Source organism: Falco naumanni, chromosome 11 (genome assembly GCF_017639655.2).
Source record: "Falco naumanni isolate bFalNau1 chromosome 11, bFalNau1.pat, whole genome shotgun sequence".
Classification (NCBI taxonomy): Eukaryota; Metazoa; Chordata; class Aves; order Falconiformes; family Falconidae; genus Falco; species Falco naumanni.
In genome coordinates, this window is record NC_054064.1 from 27,323,602 (window position 1) to 27,351,066 (window position 27,465).

General features: G+C 34.9%; 1 protein-coding gene across 4 annotated transcripts in view; it reads right to left on the bottom strand.

The window, feature by feature from the left end:
* LOC121095490 (BEN domain-containing protein 5) overlaps positions 1–27,465 on the bottom strand; it is a 964,914-nt gene that overhangs the window by 894,158 nt on the left and 43,291 nt on the right. For all 4 annotated transcript variants that reach the window (XM_040610380.1, XM_040610378.1, XM_040610379.1 and 1 more), the window contains exon 3: positions 17,209–17,333. In XM_040610380.1, coding sequence (XP_040466314.1) covers positions 17,209–17,333 — 125 coding nt within the window. The remainder of the gene's footprint in view (positions 1–17,208; positions 17,334–27,465) is intronic.

The window sequence follows — 27,465 nt, forward strand, 5'->3', positions numbered from 1 at the left end:
TCTGGTTATTTTGCACTTTTCAGAAAATGTTTGAAAATAGTGAGTCCATAACAGGGACCTCATGAAATCTCTTGTGGCACCTGTATTCCCCTAGCAGAGTATATATCAGTGCAGAAAGCAAAGGGGTGAAATCAGATGCAAGGGAAAACTAAATTATTATTGGCATCATGTAGCATGATCAGGCAGTATTTATTTGGGATATGTGAAAATATCATAGAAGATATTGTTATTATTTATCACCAATATATTGCTGGATGAAAAACAGATTTACCAATGACTGTATTTGAACAGTAGATAAGAATATTTGAGTTTCTTTTTGGATATTACATTGAACATTCAATGTGTTAAGGTTTTCCCAAATTTAACACTTTAAGATTCAGTAAGTTCAGAAAGCAGCAAAGTTTTCTAGAGATTGACACAAAGTGTCAGGAATGACATTTCTGGGTTTTCCAGTATTTCACTATATATTAATCTTTTCACCTAAGTGAACATACAAAAATGTTACCTAGACAGATGAGAGTACTAGAAAATCTGTATCTTTGTGATACTTCAGTGAGAGGCATGGACAGGGCAGAAGCATGGATTTTTCAGTGTTCTCCATTGCTATTCTGTACTGATGCCTGGGTAAGCTAACTTGTAGCAAGGGAACTTTGTTGCATCTGGTTCTGACTACCTCATCTAGAAGTTTCTGTTTACATTGCTCAGGTCACAAGTTTCCTGGCTTAACATATTTGCAAGAGTAGCTCAGAAGACTGCCATTATTATTTTAACTTCCACACATTTATTATTTATTAGCACTAGCACGGACATTTTTGTGGGAGACAGATATTTTTTCTTTTTGTTCTTACACTTCTCCCCACAAAACTTTTCTGAAATACTTTGTTCTGAGACATTCTTATAATAGCATGCAGATACAAAAATGTAACAGTTCCATTAGAGAAGAATGAATGATTAGGAAAAGGAATACTTTTCCTTTAAATTTAAAAAAATTAAATAAACAAAACCAGTGTGACTTACACAAAAGTAAGGATAGTCCCGATGAGTATGTTAAAAACTTTGAATTTGTTCTTCTTAATTACATGCTTCATCTTCAGAAACAGGCAAAAATGCAGAATATTTTTATTTCATTTTCCACATACATAGTACATCTTTTAATAAAATGATCCTTGGGTTTAGTAAAATACATTTTACAACCTGATAAGCATTACATTGGAAAGTAAAATGGCTGTATCGTTTACTATGCTCCTATCATTTAATATAATATCTGTAACAGCCTGCATGTTCTCACAATATTCTAACTTTACATTACTACAAAACACAATTTTATAAATTGTAAAGGTCTGTACAAACAGGAATGTATTTTAATACAGAAAACTTGACACTATCACTGCACTTTTCTTCAAAAATATTCATTCCTTTCTTTGACATTTTTTTGGCTTACACACCAGGGTGCCAAACATTTGTGACAGCTTACAATAGAAAAACAATATTGCTTTTAGTTAACAATGTTAGCTATGAATATATATTGACAGCATTTTCACTGCAGATTTGCTGCCAACATAATACAAAGCAAATAGCATTCAATATGTTGGAACACTCAGGGGAATTAAAGAGTTTCAAAAACAAATTTATGGCATTAGGTACTGAATGCTAAATCTAATGAAAATGCAAATTCAGAAGTATCTCCCGCAAACACTTCATGCAAAGGAATGCAGTTTGGCAAAATGATAAAATTAAGATTGTTTAAGTCAGGAGAAAATTATGTTAAAATGCTTCTGCTTGTTTGGCTTTTTATAAAGCCAGTTTTACCACAAAGATTAATATTTTTCCCAAAGCCTTTCTGCTTTGTTTCCTTAAAGTATATCAGAGAGAGATCATAAAAAAATCCAAATTCCAAATGCTTCCAAATGTTTTGAGGAAATACAAATACATAGGTGTATAATATTAATATTTGTAACTTTACTACTAACCATATACAACCACAAGCACCACTGCTACCCTGAAAGAACATAAGCCTTGTTTTGCTTCCAAGTCTGTATGTTTATTATTACCTACAGAATAAGCAAAGCAGTGGATAGAAATTATGATTTAAGTCTTATTAATACCGTAATGTACAGCAATGTTGTAGTGTCATCTCCCATTTATTAAAATATAATTGTTAAACCAAACATTTATTGACAGTACTTCGTAAGTGCCATGATATTAATACTTTATAAACCATTTACAAAACAAATGAATGTAGGTTAAAAATACCACACTGCCAAGAAAGCAAAAATTGTTCAGGTTTTGTAGCTGTTGAATATAACTTTTTACAAATACTTAGATGAACTTGATATTTATTCTCACTCAACTATATCCAGTAGCTCAACACTGATCTTTAACAATGATTGCCCAACATAAAAATATTATATTTTTTAAAGTCTTACATTTTTAACTGGTACTGGTCATGTGAGTAGAAATTAAACTGATCAATGAAGATCAGCATTTCTTTCCAGTATATTATACCTGTTTTCTTTCTTAATTTTTTTGTATGGGATATTGCTTTTACCTGGTTGTGTCACATATTTTTGGTTCTTACTTTCACATAAGAATGACTATTTTATTTATTGCATTTCTTACATAAAACTCTATGGGTTACTTGTGAACTAAACTGACTATGCAAGTGACCGTGACTAGCAGAACTGAGACATGAAAGACAGTATTAATCAAGATGTTTGCAACTGCATGGGCTTTCTTTGTTTTAATTCAAACGGACTGAGCTAAAGTTTCTGGTAACTATTTAGGGAAAAAAAAATCTGCTCTGTCAGATACTTGGGTTTTGCTAAGTTCTTTCCAATTGATCTAAGAACATTCTCTTATTCTCCAATCTCCTAGTAAATGCTCAAAAAAACAGACGTGACTAAGATTTAACAATCTTGATATTTTCTTAGGTAGCTATAAAATTATACAGTTCACGAAAACAAACTCTTCATAGGTTACACTCCAGCCTGACTGAACTGTTCAAATATATTTTGTACCTTCCAAATAACAAAGAAGGGAGGGGGGAAGGGAAAAGTGTCTTATTTGTAGAATAATATTTGCATTTAACCACTGAAGTGTAAAATTAGTATAATCATAATTATTAAACCCACTACAACATTCAACAATTTATGAATTTCCGGTTTCTTAGAAAGCTGAATGGAACATATTTTAGGCTTAAACTTGGCCATCACACACGGTTTACCATGAGACTCATACTACTTGCATTATAGAACAGCCTAAACTGCAAAATTATACAGTACTTCCCACTATGGTGAGAGAGCCACAACTCTACATTTAGAACTGCAAAGAAAAATCAGGAAATGCAAAGCTTCGCTTTTTGCTAAGCTATGAATTTGAAAACATATTTCCTAGCACATCAAGCACAATATGGACCTGTATGCTATAAGCATCAAACGAGTTAGTTTTTTAAAAGCTGAAAGACTCTTACACTGGTGAAAATGGAGTAAGCACAGTTAATCTGTTAACATCTACTCTGTCTCTTTTCACTGACTGTCAAGGAAATCATATTTTACACTTTTTACAGCATGTGCTTGGAAAGGATTTCCTAGTAATCTACACTAAATCTCACTGAAGGGTGACAACAGAAATCAGTATGTGCCTCTGAAGAATAATCTAGCCAAACATTTACATTTAGAATATTCATTTGTATTTATGCATGAGAAACTCCTGGCAAAAATAAATTCTCTTCCTGCGTACATACAATCTCTTTATATAGGCTGATTTTTATAGTGATCAGGCTTTAAATCAATAAAATTAATATATATTACTCAAATTAGTTTTGTGATAAAAACAGCTAGAATTCATGTAAAATAACAATTTATCTAGGTAGGTAGCTGTATGGACCTCTGCTTCAAAGAAATTTGTTTGGTCCTTCTGCAGCCATAGGGAAGAGACAACCCACAGGGAACAGTTATTGTAGTTTCATCCTGGCTATTCCAAACCCATGGAATTGCCATTCCACAGGCCTGCCAGGAAGGATATTCCATTTAATCTGGCTACTGCGGCAATTCTAAATCTAACACTGGAGGTACTCAATATCAATGTCAAATTTCCAAAGGCAAGCATGTCCTACCATGAATCCCACAATACTCTGTAGTCCTTTGAAGTTAGGATTAGTTTTGCCCATAAAGTTCACAGATCAGAATATGAACATACAAGAAGATGCAACACAAGCAGCATTCTACTTCCCTGCATCGCCCCTAAGTATGACACAGTTTTGCAGTAAATTATGCAAAGGCATATGAAAATCTGCTAGAAGAATCCACACACTTTGTAGGTGATATATTACCTACAAAGATTTTAATATAAGTTTTGTCTGAGGTTTCATGTGAGTTTTCAGAGGGTAATAAGACAATGAACACAACCCCCTTCAAAAAAAATATGCTACGCAACTAGAAAATTGTTCTGCAGAGAACAATCATTTCAAGACCAGGAAAATACAGTCAGATTTGCCATTCCAATAAAAGTCTGTTACAATGTGCAAGGTTAAAGATCTAAATTCATGGACCTCAGTGTTCAGTTGGAGTCTATGTATATATGAAATTGGCAAAAAGGTTGATAAAATTTTCTTCTCAAAGTTGAGAATTATAATAAAGAGGTGATTGTCTGATTTGTTGTCACTTATCTTGGGAAATTATTAGGGCAGAAGGAGACTGATAAACAGAAGCAACAACCCTGCTCAGTGACTGGCTTAGAAAACACAAATGTTTGGGGGCAGTTTATTTATATTGCTTACACCAAGCTACTAAAAGCTTCAGAAATATTATCCTTTCAATGATAACATAAACCCTATTCAACCACATACACCAGATTCAGCAGAAACACATCCAGTTGTTTTAAATCTATACTGAATATGTTCCACTGTATATACATCCTTTAGTAAAAATAGTAATAAAAAACTCATTTCTACTTGAAAAACCTTCCAAGTTTCAGCTCCTACATAACATAATGCATATTTAGACTAGCATGTTATTCAGTAAAAGATGTCCAAACAAGATGATTTGATGTTGAAATAGTCATCTCAGAACAACCAGAGCAATGTAAGGTAAAATAATTGTCAAGTCAATCTCTAGCTTACACTTTATTGCAGAAATAAATTGAACTCTGCTCTAGCTTTTTGACACGTAATTCTGATACTAATGGGTTCAAATCCATTTCTCTTTGCTCTCCTTCCTAACAGGAAGCTTTATGTAATACTGTGTCAGAAATCTACCAGTTACTGGCTAATGTTTCTCTTAAATAAAAAGTCTCTGCCTGTAATAGTATTAACAGCTGCCATCAGTTTACAGTAATGAGCTACAGTTCATCATGGTAATGCTACTATGAAAATTAGAAGCTTCCATGGAGCTTCTCAATTCACAAAAAAATTACCAGAGCCATCATGAGCAGTGGTGTAACAGCAGATACTGTCTATCTAAGGTTTACAGGCCAGATCCTAAACTGGTGTAACTGTACTCAATCATTACAATTGTACACGGTTTATTATAGTGTGTTATGTATCAAAAATACAGCAGTTATACTTTGAGGGTCAATATATAAAGCCAGTGTTACCTTTCTTGATTTGTCAAAGCAAAAAATTGCACATTCATTTTACAGAGTATTTCACAGCTCCTTCAATAGAAAGATTAAAATACTTTTTTCTGGAAGAAATACAATGATTTAACTATATATACTGTAATATCTTGTGTTACCTATACAGTGCAAAAGAATCTTCCATTTTCAATTAATAGTTTCTAAAAAAAAAAGTAGCTATAAACCACAACTTTTTAATTTTCTTTGCTTAAAAAAATGAAAATGCGTATCTTAATGCTTGATACCTCCAGAATTCTATAAACTAAGCATATTCTTATATGCAGTACAGCAATAGAACAATATATTTAATTGAGATTAGGATGGGATTTTCTCAGGCATTTAACATTACAGGAACTTTTCTCTCTCTGTAATCAATGGGAGACATACTATCTCATTCTACTGTAAAACATACAAATGTTATTTTCAGATCCTAATGGCAAAAAATAAATAAAAAATAAATAAAAAACTTCTTGTACAGAACTAAATTTGATGGGGCATTGTATATCTGGGTTTTATGGAAAATATCCTTACCTACCTTTCAAAATTACTGGTAAATATAGGGCATGCCCAGTTTATTTAAAGCTTTTCTAGGCAGAGGTGAGAGGAATGTAGAAGAGGAAACTAAGTAGACTAAAATTCACTAACCTGGATAAACAGTATCAGCAATGGGAAATACGAAATTCATAAAACCACAAATCAAGTAAGCAGATAAAAATTATTCACTATTTCTCATAACACAAAAAATATATTAAATATTAACCAGCATATTTTAAAAAGAGAAAAGTACTTTTTATACAAATTGCATAATTAAGCTGCAGAACTCAGTGCTCCAAGATCACAATGAGTATGATCAGATTAGACAAGGATGATATAATTCACAAAGTCCACCTATGCCTGTTAAAAACAATCTGGAGGCAACTACTACAATCAACCTGGCAACTACTACAATGAATCTGGTGACTTCTGACAGCCTGTAGCGAATTTAGACTGGTGGGAACTCACAATTCTGTGGTGCTGCAACGCGCAGTATGTGAGGAACAACTGTCAGGCTGGCGTGCAGGGCACTAGGGTTTTCCTGTAACTTGCACAGCATGCATAGGTCAGTTTTGCCTATACCACTGACACAGGAACTGAAAGTAAGGATTATTCTATACTTTCCTAGTTATTACTGATTTTTTTTTAAGTATCAGCTACTGGCCCTTGTCCAGATTAGGATACCAGACTAGGCAGCTCCTTAATCTGACCTTCTGTGATACCCTTTTATTTTACAATAAAGCCAAAACCAAGACAATGCCATAAGTGAGAAGGTACAAATAAAGTGGTTGTTGATGACAGAATGGGAAAAGCAGATGGGAATCTGAGATCCAGTCACAGTAAGAATGACAGTGGATTGTTTTTTCACCATCTTTTCATTACCAGACTAGTCTGCTTCAGTGTCACAGGTAGTTCCACTTCCGTGTTCCACAGCAACTGGCTATCTCCTGGAATAAACAGTATTGACACTAGATGCTTTGGAACAAGGTAAATTTCCATTTTTTATGGAGGCGGATTATTTCAGTCAAGAGTCACTCATGATTCTGTTGGACAACCCAAGCACAATATGATTTGGACTCATAAGCCCTGAGTTAGTTTTGGGTGTCCGAGAAACTTGTTGAACAATGTGCTGAACACTGGGATTAAAAATTAGTTGCAAGATGGTAAACACCAGAATGAATCCACACTGCTTGAGGTTTCTTAAATGTGCAAACTATTCGAAGCAGCGCAATAATCCTACATCTTTGTGGCGCCTGATGTCCAATTATGACAGTTACAGGCACTCAAGATCAATGAAAGACTTCCCACTCTTCACAGATTCTCTGCTCCATCTAACAGTTTCCACAGAAGCAAAGTGGAAGGCTCTTATTGCCTATATTATAGTACAACACTAACTTTCAGGAAATGGTTTATCCTCTCAATATTAAATTTCCTATTTTCTATTTCTCATTTTCACCATCAAAATTCAAGTTTTTTCTGCTTTTTCTTTCACTTATTGTAAGGTATCAGATATATAAAGACTCTGTGCACAGTGACTCAATATTGGGTTTATACATTAAAACCACAGGCAGCATAGAACAATAATGAAGGAAAAGCATTACAAGATCTAGCACTCTAGTTCTTCCACCAACAGTTAATAGCAAAATAGGGGATTACTGGAGCCATATGCTTAATAGACTCAACCACAATCAGCAGACAGGATACTGGCTTCTTCATTGATCTTTCCCAACTAATTTCAAACTGATCACCTCTCACGGAGTACCACAATGATTTCATTCTTAGACTTCCTCAGTGGCAAGAAAAAAAACAACTTTCTACAATTTTTCAGTATTAGCTTCTCTTTTTCTGCCCTGTCATGTAAAGGGCAAATGGTTTCCCTCCCCCAGTAACATGAATTAACCTATGTGTATTTCAGCTTGTTTTTATCTTCAGGTTCCAACGATTTCTGCTTAGTATCTGAACCTGCCATGGCTCAAATACAGATTAGTCTGTGTAAGAAAGATTAAAAAAATCTAAAAGCAGGGAAGTTCAAAACATTTCATCTTCATCTTTTCAACGTAAATATTTTTCTTTTACTTTAGTTCTATGCTTCCACATTCTGATGTAAATTTTCAGCTACAAATGCAGAATTAAACCAAATTTGCATGGAAGAAATTTAAAACTGGAACTAAAAAAGGGGGTATTTAATCATAAATAAAGTTTTTAAATTGAAAGAAAAGTAAGCATGTCACATCACTGACATCAAGATCATCATAGTACTGATTTTGTTTATAGCATTTATAATGTATTTTTGACATTTTGAGTGACAGATGCCACCATAATAGGAAATTAAACACACCTGGCCATTAGTTTCCTCTTAGCAAAAGCCAGCGTTAAAACTGAAACATACAGTATGTATGTAATAATTACCAAACACTGACATCTAAAATGTTCTTAGAGACACCTGGAACACAAGAAGTTTATGAATTTAACACTGTCTTGCCAAGAGAGAATATTTCATCAGGACAACAATTGTTTTGCTAAAGCTGAATATTGTCTATGTTTACTAACCTGTCTGTATTCATTACTTTTTAAAGGATGATACATGTCATGACAGCTTTGGATAACTTCATGGAGATGCACACTATATTGCACTTACCAAAGCTTCACATGCATCCTCAATCTATTCCAAGCACAACTGAATTATTGATCCAAAATAAAATTATATGTACTTGAAAGGATTCCAACTTGGAAGAATCATCATTTATAAATCTAATTTTATGCATGACCAATATAGGCACAAGTTTCCAAAATGGCAAAATTATTTTTCTTCAAAATTGCAGTATGTTCAATTGATTTTTCTTTTTTTAAATGTTGAGATGAACATGCAATCTATCTTAAATGTCATCACTTTGTTTTTTATTTAATTAACATTTCATATGGCTTCCTCAGTAAATAAATAATTACTTCAATCACTATACATATCATCTAACCCTATGCCTTTTTGACTCTACAATAAAATTGCGTCACTTTTCAACACAGAGATCAGTGAAACTACTTTTAAAACGTTCAAAGGCTCCTTTGAAATAATCCATTACGGATTTTAATACAAGTTGCAGAAAATTCAAGCCCTTCCCTTATTAAAAGTAATAGAGCCATATTACCACATGGTACGGTATCATAAGATCTTACAAACTTTGCACCATGAATCTGGATCCACTGTTCTTCCCTATTTTTTTTAAGTTGAATGGCATGTGATATGTAAAAAATAGTCTCCTTAACCTGTAGTAACCGCAGTTAATTAAAAGGTACTGTCCAAATACACGCAACTCTCTCTCATGTTTTCAGTGAAGACAGATATATATGTATGCATCTATGTATCTATAAAATACACATATACACTCAAATATAGCTTTAAGGAATTTGGCCAGTGCATTATATGCAGTGCAACCTTGTAGTACACAGTGATGCCATCAAAATAAAGCCTAACAGAAATCCAGATTTTTGCTGCTTCAAGACTCTGAAGCATACATCCCAAAGAATGCAAATATGTAACTCCCATTTTGCCTCAACTGTTGTCGTTTGCTAGTAAATACCAGAGAATCTTCAGTGAAAGCATTCTCTAATTCAGATTAAATTTATTCACTTGCATAAGAAACTGATTTTCCCTGACAAAAATGTTTCAAGAGAGGTTCCATTCCTTTTTAATCTTGCTTAGAAAAAAATTATAATTTCAACACTTCTGCACTATATGTCTTTCTCCAAGGCAAAATAAAACAGTGAATGATAATGACTGATAAACCCAGCGGCATTAGATGAATGTCAAAATTTAAATCTTGACCAAGTTCACCCACAAGAACTGAACCACTATTCAGTAGGTAACAATATAGGAAAAACATCACTGACATGAAATAAATAAAAATTTCATATTGATCAAACTAAATCAATACTAAAATTACAGTAAGCAGTGAATTAGAGGTTGTAACAGTGATGCTACTTACAGTTTCATCTTAAAGTCAAAATGGCCATGTGAGCTGGAAATATGGGATGACAAAAAACATTCAACCGTTTATGGCTTTGGGGGAATGGCCCAAGTGTTTTCAAGTCACAGATGCAAATTCAGATGTCATTATTGACTGAGGGACCCCAATTTCAAACACATGAGCTAGCAAAGAACATATACAAACATGGACTTGAAAGAGGAGCCGAGAGCCTTCATCACTGAGAGTTAACAAGGAAAGCAAAATTAGAAAGAAGCTTCAACAACTCAAATGCTGAAATCTCAAAGCATTCTAGTCTTAAGACACATTTGATTTTTAGTAATGAAGATGCTTTTTTCCTGCTAAAAAAAAAATTAAACTACCCACCCATAAAACTTTGTAAGAAATTTAAATATAAATATTTCATTTTCTTTGGTAGTAGATTAACCCAGCAGCAGAGATAAATTTAAAACTCACCCATTCTGGTACATTCTTGCATTTATATTACCCTATGGTTTTTTGCATGAAGTTTTTCTTTTATGTCTACATCCATGTTTTACATTATTGGCAGTAACAGTAATAAAACTGCCACAAAGTTTCATACAAAACTGAATCTCATTTTAATTACTATTTGATAAGCACATAAAAAGAGAGGAAATTAATTAGGCAAGTATGTACATTTTCTATAAATAACAAATTTAATACAGTGTACCTTTTTGTACAACACTATAGTATGCTAGATACTAAGCTTCTTTTAAAAGCTAACCAAAATCCTTCTTTAAAAACAGATTTATAAGGGCAATATAAATTTAAAGCTTATCTTTCAGTACCACAACCTTATGCTTTAAACATTCTGATTTGGAACCAAACAATATCATACCACTCTTAATCTGAGTCCCAATAAGATTCTGCTGTGTTACACTGCAATGGTTCTATGGAGTACTAAATCAGTCCAATATAAGCATACTTAGTAATCAAGTTCTTATCTAAATTATAGTCAGATATGTCAATGAAACTAAGATGACGGCTTTGTTCAGATTGCTTATTAGTAAATAAACCATAAACTTCCAAAAATATATCATCTTCCAAATTTCAGATTTCTAAATTTTAATAATTAAATGTGCTTTAGCAAGCTGCTTCAGGAACCTTTACCTTTAACCTCATAAAATCAAATTATTTTCAAGTATCAGATGTGAGGTAACAAAACAAATTTATATGAGAAAACAAAACTGGTACATTAAAAACAACTGCGTTTTGTCTACCTGTGTAAAGGGTGAATAAAATACCCAAATACAGGAAGAGATACAGATCTATTTCTAGCACACTACATAAGAAGAGCACATAAAGATGGGTAACAGCTGGAGATGCCCTAAACAGGCAAAATTCAAATAATCTAGTGATTCTCCTTGTAAATTATTATAAAGATCTATTTAGAGAGATTACAGGAGCTGACCAGAAGAGGATTAATAAATTATTAATGCAAACTATTCAACAATGAATGACTTCTGCCTAATTTAGTAAGAAGGTATATGTAATGAAATACACCACAGAAAATATGTATTTCAGATTGGTTAGGAAATGTTGCAAGTCATAAAATGCTTCATAGAAATCTTCAAAATTTCAGAACTGTACTCCTTCATAAAAACATATGTACTTTTATACATGCATTTTCCAAAGCTAGGTAAATGCAATATAGCCTTTAATGCACAGTAAAGAAAATACCTGTCTTCTAAAATGAGAAACTATAAGATGCTATAATGCATCCTGATACCAGTAACTTAAATCACCAAATGACATTAGAGTGAAGAAAGCTCGAGAAGAAAGTAGTAAAAAGGCAGCCTGTTTCCAACTTTAGACTGCTTTTGATGTTATCCTTACTCCATCTTACTTTGGAGGCAGCTTCTGCAGGAATTAACTGCACAAAATGAGTTCTTAGGCCAGAAAAAGAGGTTGAGGTACTTCAAATCATGCCTGTTTTGCTTTTCTTCCCCCCTACTTCTCCAAGATGTATCAATAGGTATAATGAAAGACATCTCCCTATACACATATTATTCATATCTTTAAACAATCAGAGCTGTAAGGTCACAAAGAAGGCGTAGTCCACTGAGGATTATCAGGCTATTTTAGGACAGTAGTAAGAGGTCTGAACAAACTATAAAATCCAATCCAGACAATAAACAGTTCCTGAAAACCTAACCAATTAAAGGCAGAGATTTTACAGCCACTTTTATTTTACAAAACAGTGTAGGACAAAAAAAAACTACTCTATAATGAGAGCTCCATGCATTCACAGTAATGTCCAGCTGTGATATTATCTGTCTTACTTTGGCATCCTGTTTAGATTTCTGAAGACAACTAGGCTATCCTTTTCTCCTAATTCATACATATACATAACAAAAAACTACCCAAAATCTAGAGTTAGAATTCTAGCCTCAGTCCAACTGTAACTGAAGTAACAGAGAGAATGCCTTTAAAGTAAATAACATTTGTTCTTTGATTTTAACCTCAGTTTGGATTGATTTATTAACTGTAATTGGTAATCAAATCCTAGCTGCCAAATATCTATTCTCTTCTATCCTTGGTATATTTTGTCACTACCTTTGTGATGAAGAACTCCAAATGTGTTTATCAACACTTACAGAACAAAATTTGGCACTATTAGGAAACCCCTTCTGTTGGAAATTCTTTTTTTAATCTCAGTGAAAATACCATTTCTGAACATGATTCATCAGACAGCAGAGTTGTTCAGGGTACATATACATACAGAATATAACATGCTGCCTAGATGTGCATTACTTATCAGTATAATATGGTTGCTGTTCGTTAGAGTAATTAAAATCCTCACAGATATTTTTAATCCTTTCATCACTTTGTTGTTTTCAACTCCTATCTTTTCTCAGATTCCTCAAAAGTAAATTTTCCAGGACAGAGATCATCTTTTTCTAGTGTGGCTACAGTATGTGGAACAGTAAGTGTCATCTACTTGAGCAGAATTTCAGGCTATGGCCCCCAAGAGAAATAATTATTCACCTGTAAATTCCTCCAGTATTGGTATACTAGAATATTTACACAATTTATCACATGCACACACATTTATTTTTTTCCCTCCAGATCTCAAATGATTCACTGTTGCTACTAACACCTTTAAAGACATTCCAGCTCAGAAGTAATCATGCACCTGAAGCACTGTCTATTTAAAATACTTGAAATGCAATCTGGAGATGACATTTGTTCATCCAATTTCCAGTTCCACAGAGAAGAAATTTAGCAAAATTGCAGATGTTTTGTAAGGGCCATGGTTGAAGTTAATAGGAAACAAACTCTGCCCAACAGATAGCATTATCCAGAAATAGCAGCCTGTGACACGTATATAATTAGAGAAATTGGAGGCTTTGCCCATGAGACCATGTGTTCCACAGCAAATCCTATTTCCTTCATTCTCCCTTTCATGGTTATTGCAAGGGTAATCATTGTGTGATTATAGTCCTTTACATGTAATATATCAGTTTCTTTTTGTTTTTTCCAATATTGGTGTTAATTAAATTCACTGAACAAATGACAAAAAAGTCCACAGCTCAGATCTTATCAGACCAACTGACTTACAAGTCAAACCATAGAAGGAGACCAAAAGACCAAATTTTACATCTCACAGGTATCTTATATGATGGTTCTTTTTTCCCATAAATATAAATCATTAGCTATTTCTTTTGATTTTTTCCTTGTTAAAAAGTATAAAATAAAACTGACAACATAAAATGCCTGATGTAGAAGTCCAAGTCATAAGGAGGAAGTTAATTTACCAACTTCAAAGTAAAAAAAAAAAAAAGTCTACTGGTTCTACTGTAACATAGGGATATGAACATAAAAAAACCCAAGTTTATCGTAAAATTCTAAAAATAATTCTGAAAAGATTAGGGCTCTCACTGCTTTGCTACAGAACTTGGCTTACTACCTGCCCTTGTTACTGAAGCACAACGGAAACCGAAGACATATGTAACAGGAGGGAGGAAGGAAGCAATCAGTCTGAAAAAGACTTATGTATGATAGTGAAAAACAAATTAGGTATGAGTTTCCATAGTGATACAGCAACAAAAGGCTGCTGCAATTTTCAGCTGTCTATACTGAGACAGCAAGAGAGCAAAGGGACTAGAGTCTCTGTAAGTTGGGATGTTAGCGTACTCACAATTGTCCATTTAATTTTAGTTCCACACTACAAAGAAAATATTGAAGGAATTGGAAGAAGAATAATTATAAAAACAAGATGTTCTGCAAGAAGCAAAACTACAAAGTGCTATGGATTTGGATTTCACGGTTGGATTGTCCAGTATCTTAAAAATGCAAATGCCAATGAGTACTTTCCCCTATGCATCTCCTCTGTGGATTCTCTGATGTTTAATAAGAAATGATCTCGTACTATAGCCTGTCTGCCAGAGGGAACACTAATGGGTCTCTTGCCCATCTGGCAGCCTGCTTTCCCGAAACTTACACAAATTCCTGTCCAGTGGTGTTGAAACTGGCCAAGAGTTAAGAAACTATTGAGGGAGAAAGGAGAGGAGAAAGATCAGCAACCACACAAAAAAGTAGGCTACCAAGTAGACAGTGTGATCATATAAGCTTTGTTTCCCTGGGAAACTAGGCTAATTATCAAAGGGCTGGAAAGATTCACTTATGATGAAAGTCCAAAGGCCCTAAAGCAGAAAAATACTTAAACACTTAAAGGTAGAGTGCTCTATTGGATATAGAGTTGAAAGAACCAAACATGATAGCTGGGTTGAGACACAAATGATGAGGAATGTTATAATTTACAGAAATATAAATGTTAGCCAAGGATGATGAGGATTTATTTGTACCAAGAGGAGCTATTACTAAGCAGAATTGCAACTAGGAATAGTAGGATTAAATAAAGGAAAGTTTCAGGCTAAAAATCAAGCAACACTGTAAGTGAGATGAGTCTATAGTACTGTTTTGAGATGTAAGAAGTGGAAGCTCCCTGGTTTAAGAAAATTAAAAGTGGAATGTAAAAAACCTGTTCTCTACGGAATAATGCATGGACAGTGAGATTGGCAGGAATGTCTAACCAGTATTTCTTTTCATCTATCACTAGATTAGTAACACAAAATACTGCACTAAACATATGGTAAAAACTACACTATTATCCAGTAGCAGAACTGAAACCTAAATCAGAAATACACAGTACAATTATGTGTTCCTAGTATTTGTACGACTGTTTTTTACACTGTGTCTTTTTTGTTTACTTTTTTACCCATTTGTCCACTGTTGGGTATAAATGATTGGTCTGATGCAACAGGAGAAAAAGAGAATGGATTTCTTGTTTTCTCATGATACTATTGAAATAAATTTCTTTGAAATAAAGGCTTTAGTGTGAAATGTCAAGCAAAACTGGAGATATTCTTAAAATGAAAAGAAAAACAACATATTTTCAAATCTAAGTACATAAAGTTGTTTAAGAATTTGAAGCTGAAGGAAGAGGAAGATGAGAAGGAAATGTAATATAGACAATACCCAAAACTATTAAAAGTAGCTACTCCTTTTCAGTCCTCTAAAAGCCTGTTCTAAAAGATGTTCAGTCATCTAAAAGCCTGAAACCAGACCTAGGATATATAAATGCATAGATCTGCCCTCCTCCCACATCACCTATACAATATATCCAAAATAAAAATATTATACATACAATTATTTATACTGAGTTATTAAAATATCAACTTTTACACATCAAGTGATCAAAGTTACTTGTGTATTACTGCAACATTTTTAAGCAATACTGAATGGAATGGGTTTTTGTTATTATTTTCTAGTAAAACATAGAAGAAAATAATCAAAATGCACAAACCAGATTACACAGTATGTTTGATGTAGCAATTTCTAACATTCATTTAATATAGCTGAGCTACAATGACTAATACTGCCCATGTCCGCTAGTACAAAGACCTAAATAAGGTTCCAGACTAGATTATGTTCATGCTGGTCTCATTTTAACGGAAATTGGAGAGATGAAAAAAAGATTATAGGAACACACATTATAAAAACAGACCTCACAAGTCAAACTTAATAGTGAAACCATTCTCTTTCATGTAGACAACCATGAAAACAAATATCCTGTAAGCACTAGATATATATTGTATCGTTCTATCAGATCTCTTCGCCTCCTTGAGACAGATTCCCATTCATCTCATGACTATATAATTTGATCATAGTTGAGTAAGGCACAGCAGGGGAAAGGGTCTGTTTGATAAAGTATTAGGCTCCAGAAAGATAGATAAACAATTTCATGATTTCTAGTTGTAACAGGAATGGTACAGTGGTGGATATTGAGATATTAGTCTTGTAGGAATACAAATAACAAGCTTCTGCAGTTTTTTCCTCTTACTAAGTATGTTTTCTCTCCATTAGGTGAAAATGACAGTTTGATTATGATAAACTAAAACAGAAAGCCAGAATAAAATGCAAGGTGCATATGAAAATGCAAGTTATTACGTAACTTTTTTTTTCTTCGTGTAAGACAAGCAAAAAAATAGAGCAAGGAACTTTCTTTCTCATGGGGCATTTTTACTCAAAGAAACATTATTTAAAAGTATGTGAAACAGTTGCCTATCAAGTTGTTTCACATTTAAACCTCCTCTTTCACAGGGGACACATTGGCAGGCAACTCCTCACCTACTACAAATCACTTGAGTAACACCTGTTTGCAACACTACCTTTGTTCTACATGTATTAAATGAAGACTGGAGTGGTAATATTTGAACAGCTATGATGGACTTTTTTTTTCATGTATTAGCACATATATTTATTTTTTTATATAGTAAAACAAATATATAGCAGCCATTACTAATACAGCTCCTGTTAGGTGGCAAATATTATACTATCTTTGTAATTACTTGCTGTCTTGGATAGCTGAACAACAGGGTGATATTCAGTCATGCTGACACCTGCTTTTACTTGTAAAATTTCAAAGTACAAAAAAAATCTTTTACAGCAAATTTTTAGTTACAAACCCTGGATATCATCTTTTTTGTTTATGAAAATATATTCTGGAGTAAGCAATTTTTAAACCTATCATATTATCTAATTTAGTCTTACTTACCTGTGATTCTTTTACATTTTCAACAGTGAAGTTGAACCAAACTCGAAACCGTGGGTTACAGGTATCTGGTCTAATGAACAGGTCATACTCAAACTGTGTGATGTGGTCCACCCGTCCAAGATTACCTACCGGGAACACATGAAAAAGAATGCATTTTAATGAACAGCTGGTAAAGTTTCCAGGAACTACACTGGGGAAAGTTTTAAAAACTTCTACCTCTGTTAGTTAAAATATATAATAAGCCTTATAACAGTTCAGAATTATTTTTAATAGACTTAATAACAGTCACAAAATAAATTACCTACATGCATCACATGTAAGCTACATGCATCAAAATACATCAAAAAGAAGACAACATGGATTTTTGTTATTCAATTAAACTGACTTACTGTATTCTCTCATCTGAGTATTCCAGTTAAGCATGCTAATATCCTTTTCATTGCTTCCCTTTTGTTTTTTCACTTTTCTAATAACGTCTCTCTACCTCTTCTATCCCCCACCTGTATAGATTTCTCTCTTCCCATTTGCTGCTCATGTTCAAGCACCTCTACAATTAAAGAGTCAATAGATTTCCACCTGGCCCCCCTGGCTGGCACTCTGAGCACCCCTCTCTCCCCACAGATGGGCCAGCCTTCACCTCCCTTGTGATTCAAAAGCTATCTCAATACTTGTCCTTTACCATTTGCAGCCACAATCACCTCTTCAAAAAACACAAGGCTGTCAGATTTTGCCTCAGTTTTTTCCTGGAGAATTTCATGGAATAATATTTTTAAATATAGTCAGAGCTACATTGTCCCCTATGGCATTATTCAGCAAACAATCACACTGGCTATAGATATGAAGTTCAGCACTGGGAGAACTTGCTAAGTGCTTTTAAATTGCTAAATTGTCATTTTTCCTTTGAAGTGTGCCAAGATTTTTAAATACAAGGTTTAGACTGCCCATTTCATTTATATGCTACAAAAATAAGACTACACATTTTCCTGATCTGATCCAAACCCCATCTCATCAGGTCTTGTAAGACAGGGCCATGCTTTACCTCACAGGCTAAATTATACTTTCTAAAAAAAAAAAAAAAAAATAGCACTGCAAACCTGGTTTCATGGCTTCAGATATTTTTTTGGCCTTAGATATATATTTCTGAGTTGGATATATACTGTTGGGTTCAAATAGTTATTTCTAATGCTATTTGAGCTAAACAACTCCGTCAGCAAGTTCCATTTCAGTCAGTACAACTGTTACCGGTAACATGCTACGCAGGGTGAGCACAAGCAGCAAAATTTGGCTGATCTGCTGTTCTGGGTCAGAAAAGCAGCAGGAAAAAAAATTCTGAACTCTGTTCATGAATATATTTCTTCCTTTTCCCAAATTGTTTCTGGCTTTCCTAATTGAACTTTTTTAATCTTCTCTATTTTAAATGTTATCCTCTACTTTCCTACCCACATTCCTCTTTTCAGAAGAAAATTCTCTTCACCGAATCCCTCTGCAGAAAACCACTTCATGCTAGCAATCTGTTCCTAAACACTTGCCTGAAGGACACATTTGGCATATGAAATATTTGAAAAAAAAATTAAAAAAACAGCAACATTGTACAGCTAGAATACCTTTGCCAAGTATAAATAATGTCATCTGCTGTAGGGGCGCAGGTGCCGGCAGCGGGGCGCAGGGCTGAGCTCTCTAAGGAGAAGCTGGGCTGCCCCGGGCCGGCCACAACCGGTTCCAGCCGCCTCCGCAGCAGCCGGGGCCCCACCCAGCCCCTCAGCCGAGGCGGTGGCGCCTCCTTAGCAGAAATGCTTTAAGGGCGGGGAAAAGCACCACACATACAGGGAGTGAGGGACTCTGAGGAGAACCGGGGTTCAAGGCGGCAGGAAGGCTGCGCCGCAGGGCACAGACCTCCTGTGTCCTGCAGGGAGGCGGGAGCAGGTGAATATGCCTTGAAGGCCCAGTGGCTGTGGAGAAGCCATGCTGGAGCAGGCTCCCCTGACAGGAATGCAGGAAGGGCCAAGCCTGGAGCAGAGGAGCAGCGCTTCAGGAGGGAGGAACAGCAGAGAGGAACTCTGGGGACTGACCGCAGACCCCATCCCACTGCGCCGCTCCTTGTGGGAGAAGCGGAGTTGATCCTGGGAAACAAGGAAGGGTGGGGGAAGGTGTTTTAATTTCTCTTTGTTTCTTAATATCCAAACCTATTTTAACTGGCAATAAGTTAGTTTTCCCCCAGTCGAGTCTGTTTTGCCAGTGATGGCAACTGGTGAGCGATCTCCCTGTCTTTACCTCGACCCATGAGATTTTGCATCTTGTTTTCTCCCCCCTGTCCTGGTTGAGGAGGGTGAGAGAACAGCTGGGTGGGCACACAGCATCCAACCAAGGTCAGCCCACCAGATCTGCCTGACTTCAGATTAAGTCCCTTACACATCTAAGTGCACTTTCTGCCACAGGGGTCAGACCCATCACTGTTATTCACAACAACAGAACTCAAATCTTAATGTAAACTACTATTTTCTACAGATTATTATCCAAAGTAAGTAAGAATGGTAAAATCAAGCTATTGCATCGTAATACCTTTAATTAAAGGACTTTTTAACTGTGTTTTTCATTAAACATCATGTACATATAACATTGTAGGGGAAACAATATCCCTCATGTATTTCAGAATTTAGGTGGTCCAAGCTGTTCAGCTGCCCAGGCTGGATTCCAGTTGCCTCACAGGTCAGTTTAAGCTCCCTCTGCAGAGCTAAATGTGTGGAAGCCCAGAGTCATTTCAGCCTGAGCTGGGCATGTGATGCTGGTGGATTTTCTAAGAGCAAGGCAGCAAGCTGAACGAACACAGACTGTGGACTAGGTCCAGCTTGTAAACTACTATGTATACATGCCTCGCAATGATCTCAGCAATTCCAGATATAGATTATCTGCAGCACAGAGCAGAGGTGCAAATTTTGGTCAAATTACTTCCAAAGAAGGACACAGAAGCAATTAAATTTGTATTTTAAGTTCAAAGATCATTAAGAAGTTGTACTGCAAAACACAGGAAACAAAAATATTAAGTGAATAAATAAAAACAGAGCAAAATGAGACCTTGGTTTCGGACCTATTGCAAATTTCAGCTTCTGTTTCACCATCAGACTGATCTGAACTGTATGGGGGACAGATGGCCCACTCAGAACTACTTTACAGAGTCCATAGGATACCTAAACTAGCACTGGAGAATCGTACAGATGTCAATGAAATCACTGATGGTGAAGAGCAGTAATGCTGGAACTACTCCAGGCCAATCTGCTCTGGAAAACCTACATAACTGTCCCAAAAACAGCAGAACCTTTAACAATTTAATCATTGTTTGCATAGTTCCCTGGAACTCCCAACACTGTTTTCCTCTTTATCTCTAATACTTGAATACTCACAACCCTCTTAATGCATTTTTTCCTTTTGTGAATTTTATCTCACTTTATTACTTTTTGCCTAAAGAACTGCCTCTTCCTGGGTTCTTTCATAGTACACACCAGCGACCAGAGTCACCTGCAGCCATTTGCAGCTCAGTATCATTTGTACATTTCATTAGTGCACTATTTCTTCTCTGTCTTCCAGATGCTAAATAGGCTGGACTGAACACTAATGCCTTCGGTAACCAATTCAACAAGTTCCTCGTGCTCAATAGACTATTGTTTGTAATATCACAGCCTTTGCTCACAATCTGTCAGCCTAATTTCAACCCACATAGCAATGTCATTAAACAAGACGGCAGTTTTGTTACAAGGAAGCCTAGAACTGTAAGAACAAAACACTTCCTTGCTTTAAGATACACTTTGGAGAAAGCTGGCAATATCACTGAAAAACATTTTTTGGTGTCCAAGACAGGATATAAGCTTCCCAACATTAATCTCATAAACAAAGTTAACAATTTTACGTACTGCCTTCACACTGCTGAAATCATGGGAAACAGATGTATTCTAATGAGTGAGAATTATATTCCAATACCACAGGTAACACAGTGAAATGCATTAGAAACTATGAAACAGGAATTAAAACCTTGATTACACTATTTGATTTCAACATTATACCATTTTAATATTTTAACATTGAAAATAAACATTTTTTCTTAAGTGCAAACAACTTCTAAACCACTTTAATTTTTTAATAGCTCTATAAGGTTCCTTAAAATTTCTCTTTTTTTTTTTTTTTTGTTAAATGCATAGCAAGAGAGAAAACTGTTTAATGAATGGTTACACAGTAAGTTCCTCCTATGTTACTGCAATCTCTCTGCAATTACACAATACATATGCTCTGCTTTGCAGTACCTGAGGTGGATAGTTTACGTGCTGAAATGATGATAAATTTAAGAGAAAGCTAGATAGCACCAATTTTGTGTAATGTACCTACCAGTAGTTTTCTGTTTTGATACAACTACTCTAAGACCCTTCCTGTGCACAGTGTTTATTCTGTGTAAATTGCTAGTCCGGTAATTTGTGGTATCAGTAAGAGAGTCTATTCATAACCACATTGCTTAAATACGTTCTTTTAAAATCAAAGAAAAAAGTCTCACACTACTACAACACCACCTTTTCTTTGCTTTACTTTGGGTTCATGCCCACATGAAATCATCACCCCTCCATTCAATCAATACAGAAGTTTTATCTGTGAGACTATGCAACATTTTATAAAGCATCATCACTCCATAATTTGTGAGTAGCATTATACTTTGGGGGTTAACATTATAAAACATAAGATATTAGTAATGTTATTTAAGGTACATATAAAATTAATTAACTAATGAAGTAATGTAATCTGCAAGGGAAAAAAGTCCAACAGCATTATGAGCAGTTAAGATCTGAACTTATCAGCATTCTAAGACATTTCTTGTTTAATGTATTTTTTATATATATTATTATTGGGTTATATATATAATATACATTATATATTATATTATTAGGTTATCATCTGGTTGTCCAATGGCTTTCTGACAATATCTTAAAAGTAAAATAAGCAATTTATTAGAGTAGCCAGCACTTTATACAACCTCATGGATTTTTTTCTCCTATGCACTCTGAAATTAGTTGAAGGGGTTTTTTTCTATTATAATTTTACTTCACAGAAATACTGGCACAGATTTTTTTGAACTGATGGGAAGATGTGAACAAATCAAATTCCCAAATGTCTATAAACTGGCTTTTACTCAGCCTTGGGGTTTGTTTTAAGACATGCTCAATTTTCAGTCACAGTTCTGTTCAATACTCCTAGCATACTGAGAAAAGAAGAGTCATTTTTCTTTAATCATGCAAGCTTAAATTCTTAATTATATTTAGTTAAATTGCTTCACAGAGTAATGTTTAGTGCAGTACTTTCAAAATGTGAATAGTGAAAGGGGTCAATAGCATGTTTCAAGTTTCTTTAAAAGTCAGAAAAAAGCCCGATATTACTATTTTATTAATCACGCAACATACACTTAGTCCTCATAAAATATTAACGTATATTGCTTCCTACATCAATAAGTGTACTTTACACAAATAAAGAAAACCTGCTTAAGAAAATGCTAGCTAAACTTACGATACATTCTAACAGTTATCATAAAAATACTAGAAAAGAAAATATAGATATGTTAAGCAATCCTAAAATCTTCTTAAACCACACATTGTGCTTTCCTACAGAGAATTTTAAGATGAAAAATAGACCTTGAGGGTCTTAGACAAGCCTGAGGCAATATAAAGAAAAAGGTCAAACACTCTGCTAAAAAGGACCGTTATCTTCAGAACAACAACTTATCAGCCAGCTTGCAGCCCTGCTTATTTACAGTTATTGGTCCCAGAGGAAGTGCACTTCAGCGTAGGGCGCGATTACTTTGTAATGAGTTTGCCAGAAATGGTAAAGGAAACTAATTTGTAACAATGTGCTGTTCCCTGCACATGAACTTTCTCAGACACTTTTTTTGTCCAGCAATGAATAACTAACTTCAGCCTCCCTAATAAGCAGTGAAAACACAAGTGCACTAAAAACGACTGAGTTGCAAGCATAAATGTGCTGAAATATCAGTGATTATCCCTCTCAGCTGTCCATTACAGTACTCATGATGACCACCAATTCCCCTGTGGTGGATATATAGAATGCAGGTTTCAGGGGGTGGATTTGCACATGAAAATTAACACCATTTGGAAGAAAATAGCCTGCACCTGTCACAGATTAGCAACAAAAGGTCAAATGCCTCCTTTTACACCTAGAGCACTTGCATATTGTATGCCTTGCTTATAGGAGCCTAATTCTAGTTTCTTAATTCAGAAAAGTGAGCACCATGGTGAACTGAGGAGAAAAAAAGAATTAAATCTTGGCTAAAAGCTATCAATAAATCTATTGATCAAGATACATATGAATGGAAGTAGCTGAGGCAATCTCTGTCTCTAGAAGAGGTAGTTTTTCAAAAGAGAATTACACAAAGTGCTCTTCTGTTTTTGTCAATACGCTGCCAGGTTTTGAAATGCTATTTTTCATCCACACAATAAAAATCTTGACAAGTAAGCAATAGAAATCACTAATACACTTGCAGCTGCATTTCAATCTATACAAATTCTTTAAACAAAAACAACCAAGGAACAGATTGGAATATACATCATTTTCACCAGTTGGACCTGGGATCAAGTCAGATATAGCCAAACAGTATTAATCTATATTTTCATGCAACTCTATTTCACAAAGTAAGGTAAAATGTAGAATATGGAATACCCTCAATGCAATCCATCCTTAAAGAACACAAAACACATCAACATGATGATGCAAAGAAATTTTATTGGTACATTCTAAATGGAACAGGAACTACAGGGACCAAGACCTGTAAAAACTTCCCGAGTGAAAGATCAGATATCTTCTGAAAGGAGCGCACCTAAGAATATCAGTTGTAAATTCCCACTGGCTTTATGGTCTTTGTCTGTGAAAAGAATTTATTAAAAAATAGTTTGGTGAAAAGTCCTAAGCAACTTCTAAATAGCATTTGATTTTTAAATAGGAAAAAAAATCTAATTAAATAGTGATGAACTCTGAAATCCTGTGTGGTTTTGCATCATGCCCTGGACTCCTCCCCAAAGCATACGTCAAATCAAGATTCCTGAATCTGCAAAGCACATGATTTTAATAAAAATACAATACCATGAAAAACACACATGCACCTTGTAAACTAAACTTTAAATTACTAAAATTGCACATATTAAGCTCTGCAATACAAAGTAATATCTACACTGCAACAGTTCAATAAATGACCAAAAAAAATCTCAATACTCTTTTAACAATATTGAATTATTTTAAGAACCTGATGTTTCACTTAAAACTATAGCAATGCACATGACTCAGCTTTCAATGAAAATCCAAATCACCTTTCAAAAATGTTCAAGACTATCAAACAGGTAAAGCATTTCAAAAGTACATGGCTTGAGAAGCTGGATGCTTCAGGCTTGTATACGTAGGCTCTCTTCTATCCTCCCTCCTCAATTAAGCAAGTTGAAATTGCTGTGTTTCTATTATCTTTCAAGTTTTTATCAATAGTGACATTCAAAGAACAGTTAATCAGTAGCTTTTGTGAAAAAAATCGTACAGGAACAATGACTACCTTGGCTCTTAGCAGCAATCTGTAAAAGGCCAGCTCCCATCACTGGAAAGGGTAAACTGAGATGTACATATTAATGCATAACTTATAGAGGCTGAGCAATTCTGATTGAGCTTTTGTTGTAATTAGACAATATGATAAAATCTAATTGTGACTGACAGCACGTGAAAATTCAAGCTTTTACTGGTTTATCTATGAATATAGCATTAAAATAAATTGTATTGATCTTTTGGGTATAGAAGAGTTACAGGCCTCCATTTGTTTGTTTGTTTCACTACCAAATGATTCAGTAACAATATGGAGAACAGCAGTGAACCCAAAACTCAAAAATTGTTCTTATCCTTTCCAACTATCCTACTCCTTTTGGTGTAACAATACTGATTTTAATGGTGTTGGTCCTAATTCATAACAATAAGAGCACGATCTGATTTTCTATGCCTTTTCAAGATCACAGTCCAAGTTCCAGTCCTTCCAATATTTTACCCCAAAAGTGATGTAAGTAAGGTCCACTAGATCCATTTCCCATGGTCATCCTAGTATCTGGGATCACAGTTACTGTTTCTCAGTGGTCCCAAACAAGCGTAATGAATAAATCTGCAATTCCTTTGTATTGAGTTACATTGCAGAAATACTGAAGAACAGTGTGGCCTAGACTAAAAAACCCACAGGTTTTTTTATAAATCAAAAATGTTATGTGAATTAAAGTAGGAGGCAGAATTTATCACCCACAGCAGCTAATCTGGATCATTACATTAAAATAAAGATGTGGGATTAGCCTCTGAATGAAGCGAAAAATGTACAAGGTCGTTTTTAAGCAAACCAAAGAATCATCTTCCATACAGAAAATTAAGGAATTTTAAACCTTTAAGAAAGAAGGACTGATTGAAAAAGGGAAGAGGCATAAACCAGCTTAAAATCAGTGGAATATAAAAGACAAGAAAGCTGGGGGACAACACTGTGATATATTTTCTTTTACTGAAAACAATTACAAGATTCTTGCATTTTAGTAGTCCGGACAGTGCAGCTAATGGATAGTTTTAGTATGAGTTCTTCCTTTCAGAAAAAAATGCTTTTCTTGGTCACTGGTGTTTGAGTGATGTCTGGGTGAGGGGGAAGGGGGAATACAGGGATTAAAATTTATTGAGCAGCATTTTTGAGGCTACTCCTGCAATGAGGTTACTATTACAGATTTCAAAACATAAATAATTTTAAAGTTCTAGCATGTGTTAATCCCAAAGGCCACCTACTTACATCACTTGCAACTTTCCTTCAAAGGTAATCCGGAAGAGTAAACAATACTATTTAGAAAGACAACAGAAACAGCTAGGAGAACGGGAACATTTTCTGTCTTTTTATGTTCATTAAAAGGAGCAGTCTTAATGGTGATCCCAGTTTAAAGCACAATGAAAAACAAGAAATCCTAAAGATTTAGCGATCATTGCTCAAAAACCACCATGAGCAAAATAACACAATGCACAAAGCAACAGATACCCCAATATACCGCAAATATCATTGTGTAAACAGCAGGCTTACATACGTATAAAGAAATTATATAATAAAACCTTGCTGAAGGAATTCAACAGTTTTGATCAAATTAGATGGATCTTTAATCACTGGCAGCCAAAGAGCTTTATTTCAAAATTGCCCTTATCAATAAACACTAATGTTTTTAGTTAAAGGACCTAAAGGCTTGGAGCTGTAAAGAATAAAATGACAATGTTCACTGTGCAGGGAAATGGTAAAGGATAGATAAAATGTAGTCAGTTTCTTGACTCCTTCTCCCACTTCTCTGACATTCTTATGAATTACAAAAATATCAGTAGAGCCCAAGACTGCAGAACAAATTCTCGAAAAAGTCACAGAATCATATAAATACAGAAGCTGGCAGCAGTAAAGCAGCAGTGCATCAGCTTAGCCTGGAGTGTCAAGAATACTTAGAAATCAGGGGCCCATGCCCTAAGATGGCCATTGCACACCCACTACACCAAAACTACCAAATCCCCAGAAAAGCAACAGACCACCAATTTCTCTGCTCCCTCTTTATCAATTCCCCAAAGGTCTCCAATGACAGATGGGCAGTTATTTATCCACGGCAGTGAACCTTTGTTAAAAGAAAATCAGAATACAAAGAGGTTTTGCATTAGTGTCACGAAACTCAGCTTTCTTTAACAAAGTACATGCTACCAAAATGGGTAGCTCACAACTGTGTACGTATCACATCCTTCAAAGTGAAGCTCTTACAAGAAAGGCGTTTGGGGAAATTTCTGTTTGGAAGTCACTTAGCATATAATGGGTGCTATCCTAAATAAATTATTAATAAGTTAATAAATAAATTATAACAACGTCTGCATCCTTAACCACAGAAGCAACCGCCAAGTCAGATCAGGGAATACAAACTACTGTACCACAGTGGGATGTACCATTATTGGTGCATATCAGGGAGAGATGTATCTCTAAATACCTACTTTGTCAGGGCCTGATGCTCAATATACAGCACTGAAATCTGTTGCTACCTATAGACTCTAATGTAAAACATTTTCATATTTACCTGATGCCTAGACATTACAGGTGTGCAAGAAACAACTAAAAACAGTTAAAAATGTTAAAAGCTTCCTATTCTTTAGTCTTAAGTACATTACAGTAGCCCTACTTACGTAATGCTTCCTACTTAATACAGT